This window comes from Arachis ipaensis, chromosome B05 (assembly GCF_000816755.2).
Source record: "Arachis ipaensis cultivar K30076 chromosome B05, Araip1.1, whole genome shotgun sequence".
Classification (NCBI taxonomy): Eukaryota; Viridiplantae; Streptophyta; class Magnoliopsida; order Fabales; family Fabaceae; genus Arachis; species Arachis ipaensis.
The window spans coordinates 22,476,135-22,480,135 of record NC_029789.2 but is presented as its reverse complement, the minus strand read 5'-3'; the positions used below and the strand labels follow the sequence as shown (position 1 = coordinate 22,480,135).

The window sequence follows — 4,001 nt, the reverse complement described above, 5'->3', positions numbered from 1 at the left end:
TGTCCTGATATAATATGTATAAAATAATTAATAAAATTATTATTAATATTATATTATATTTAAATTGTTATTTTAATTTATGTTGTTTATATGATGATGGTTATATAAATTTTAATATTTAATTTTATTTGTTAAATTTTAATAATTATAAAAATAAATTAGGATTCAACTTTTTACTATTCACAGATAAAAGTGAAATAGATTCTATACGAATTATTTAATAACGAATTGAAATTAGATAAGACAAAAATCTACCCTATCTGTTCCATTGCCAGTCAAGGTAGAGAAAATCGAGATTTTACGTGAAATCGAAAAAATAAATAAAAAACGTAAATCGTAAAATCTTAACAAGATTTAAATCGTAAAATCGTCAGATTTAATACAAATTTTGTAAAATCGATAAACTCATTTAAAATCGTAATATCGGAAGATTTTAAGAGTTAAATCGAGATTCTAGCTACTATGATTGCCACCCCCTAAGTGAGATGAACGTGTGCATGAGTGCGCATAACTTCTCGCAAACAATGAGCACCTAATGCTGACATTATGACACGTGTCGTAGAGCTAATTGGGATTGTGCTACTTCTGATCTCCAAGGTTCCCATGCCTTGCAAGAAGAGCTTGATGGAAACACATGTATGTCATAACAATGCGTGTAGCTATCCCTTACACAGCCAAACTGTGTATATATAAATCCCACCTTTTTTCTTATTTTTTCTCGCAGCAAACATTCTTTATTGGCATAAATGTGAGTTCTAATATTAAGAATGTAGTAATATATATAGTACTGTAAGAGTGTAGTAATATGATGAGAGTTTTAATTATAAAAATAAAAGTAATATAATACGGGTAATATATATTTTATTTGTGATAATATTAAAGGTGTGTGAAGTTATTAGTATTTAAAGTGTGCTTTTAGTAAAACAATGATATGAAAATCAACTTTTTAAAGAGAACATATTGTTTATATATACAAATTTATATAAGTTTTTGTTGCGAGACTCACATATTATGATACGAAAAAGATAGATAATTTATTAGTGCTGTTATAAATCTGGGCATGAGAGCGAATATCTTAATTAGTTTCAATTTCCGCATCGGTTCCACTGAGTGAAATTCTTCTGTTGATAAAAAAGTAAAATTGTATTTTTACGTAGAAAATAAAATTATCATCCAGTGAATCGAATATCATATTAAGTCATTTTTAAAATGTTTTTAATTGGTAAAGTGAATTTTTTGCACTATACAAATGTCTGAAAATGTCATATTAATTTCTCCAAATTATTCTTTTTATTTAAAAAATAAAACCAAAACTCTTCTCGCTTTGCATGATATGATTTTCTAAAATTAAAATAAGAAAAGAGAAAACCCCTTCTTGCTATTAGCGAATTTCTATTTTATAAATTTAAAAAAAAAAAGGAAGTGATCTCCACCCCTATTTCTCCAACGTATCATTCAAAATTTTAATTTGGGGTGAGAAACAATTAATATCAAATATTATAAATTAAAAATAAATAAAATTAATTAAATATAATTATAAATTAATTAATTTGTTTACATTGTAAACGAGATACATGTATTTTAAAAAAATTAAAAATAATAAAAAATATTAATAATATCGATAATTCAAACTTTTAACATGCAATTAGTACATAAAATTGTGAAAGAGTAGGAAAAGCAAAGAAAAGAACTTTTATTTATTGTTGATTGATCGAATTGTACTGAAGTGTGTGTTGTAAACTATGACGGTAAAACTAAATATATATAGAGCATTGTCCTATAAAAGATAAAAGCAAATAAAGATAAGATAAGAACAACTAAAGATAAGATAAACATAATAAAGACTAAAATTATAATTGAATTTATGTATTCTGTTGGGCTGAATTTGTGGGCTGTGAGACTTCTTTGTTGTTGTCATGGGTTAAAGTAGAAGAATGGTTTAATATGGTAGAAGAGATTAAAATGAAAAAATAGGAGGCCGTAAAGTTGATGTACGATAAATAAAACACAGAAAGATGAGATAACCGTTTGGCAATTGTTAGGAAAGGTTGATGGGGATAATGAGAAGAGAACTGAAACGGTTATCTCTCACGTTATCTCCCACTATCCACGTGCGAGATAACTGTTTCAATTCTCTTCCCACTATCGCAGGCCATCAACCTCTCTTAACAATTGGCAAATGATTGTTTTATTTATCGTGCATCAACTTCACGCTTCCCATCTTTCAATTTTTAAGAGTGGGCACAATTACCGTATTTATTCTCATCATAGAATTTTCCTTCAACACGTATGAATTTTTTATTTTTCAAATTTAAATCAATCCAATTGGATCATATTTTAATCTAAAATTTTTTATGTACTCTTTTTGAGTACTAATTAATCAAACATATCCATTTTAATCTCTTCTACCAACCTTTTTATGTACTAATTACATGCTAAAAGTTTGGATTATTAATATTATTATTTTCAAATTTTTTTAAAAAAATACATGTATCTTATTTACACTGTAAACGAGATATACACGTGTCACGTCCACCTGTCTGTAGGGATGTCAATGGGGTAGGGCGAGGACGGGGGATGCCTCCCTGCTCCCCATCTCCGCCCTCAGATTTGCTCTCCATCCCCGCCCCATTCCCCACGGGCCCCATTTCCCGCGGGGACCACATTCTCCATCTACATAATAGTTCTAACTAATTATTAATTTCCATATGAATAGAGCTGCAAGTATCTATCTTATACAAAAACTGCAAGATTTTATACAAAAAGTCTAAATGACACGATGGTGACTTATTTCGAAATAACGCAATGGGGGGACGCAACGACAAGCCAAAGGAAAAAGCAGTGGACGAGGTGGGAGACACGGAAACAGAGAAGAGAATGGACACGACGGTAGAGTTACGAAAAGGAACGCCGCAAATAGAAATTACGACACGGTAAGGGTGATGGCACGGTGAGGTGTGACGATGCGGTGAGAATGGTGACGAGGGGGTGGCTGCAGAGAGGTTGGATGGAGTATGGACAGCCTTAGGATCTCTGAATTGAAGAAGGATTATGCAAATAAAGAATAGGAGTTTTGGGTTTCTATATATGTGTGTGTGTGAGAAATGACTAAAAAACATATATGAGAAATAAACTATTAAGGATAATTTAAGGAATTCATTAATTTCGGGGAATAGCGGGGACGGGGCGGGGATCCCCGCTTGGGTCCCCGCGCCTGCTTCGGAAAAATTTTGTCCCCCATTCCCATCCCTGCGGGGAAAATTCCCCACAATCGGATTCCCATTCGGGGCAGTCTCCACAGGGATCCCCGCGTCTCGAAAAATTTTGCCATCCCTATCTGTCTGATCTCGTTTACACTGTAAACAAAATATCTGTAAAATTATCTCGTTTACAGTATAAATAAGATAAGAGAAGAATATTTATTTCATGAATATTTTTTAAACTATTTATTTCGATAATTATTACATTTATTTAATTTATAAAAATAAAAAATTCAAATAATACAACCCACTACCTCACTGTTTAATATTACACATCTTTATCGTCGAGAATAATACCAAAAAAAATTTCATATCCAACATTTAAAGAAGTTTCTCAAATTTTTTATATTGTAAAAAAATGTGTGATTTTTTTTATTATTTTTGGGCTAATTTTTTTGTATATGACATCTAGTTTGGTGTAACACCGGATTATAAAATTTAGGGGAGTTTTATATTGTTGATCGGATGATCTGATTTCTTGTAGGTGAGAGGGGACACAATCAGACCGTTCGATTTGTGGTGGATGTATATCTGATTACAAAGAAATTGGACCTATCGATTTTCATACAAGGAGAGTGAAATTTTGTTTGTCCAAAGAAATCGAACCAACCGATTTTAACGTTGCAGGACAAAATTTTTGCTGAACAATGAAATCAGACCCACCGATTTTTAGCAGACAATTTTTTTGGCAGGCCGTTCCACTAATCGGACTGTCCGACTTAAGTGTTCAAAAAAATTTGA

General features: G+C 31.2%; 1 protein-coding gene across 1 annotated transcript in view; it reads right to left on the bottom strand.

Annotated features, from left to right (window-relative positions):
- Positions 1-2,648, bottom strand: part of LOC107640366 — a 5,781-nt gene extending 3,133 nt beyond the window's left edge. The window contains exon 1 of the mRNA XM_021123667.1: positions 2,504-2,648. Within this exon, the coding sequence (XP_020979326.1) occupies positions 2,504-2,648 (145 nt within the window). The remainder of the gene's footprint in view (positions 1-2,503) is intronic.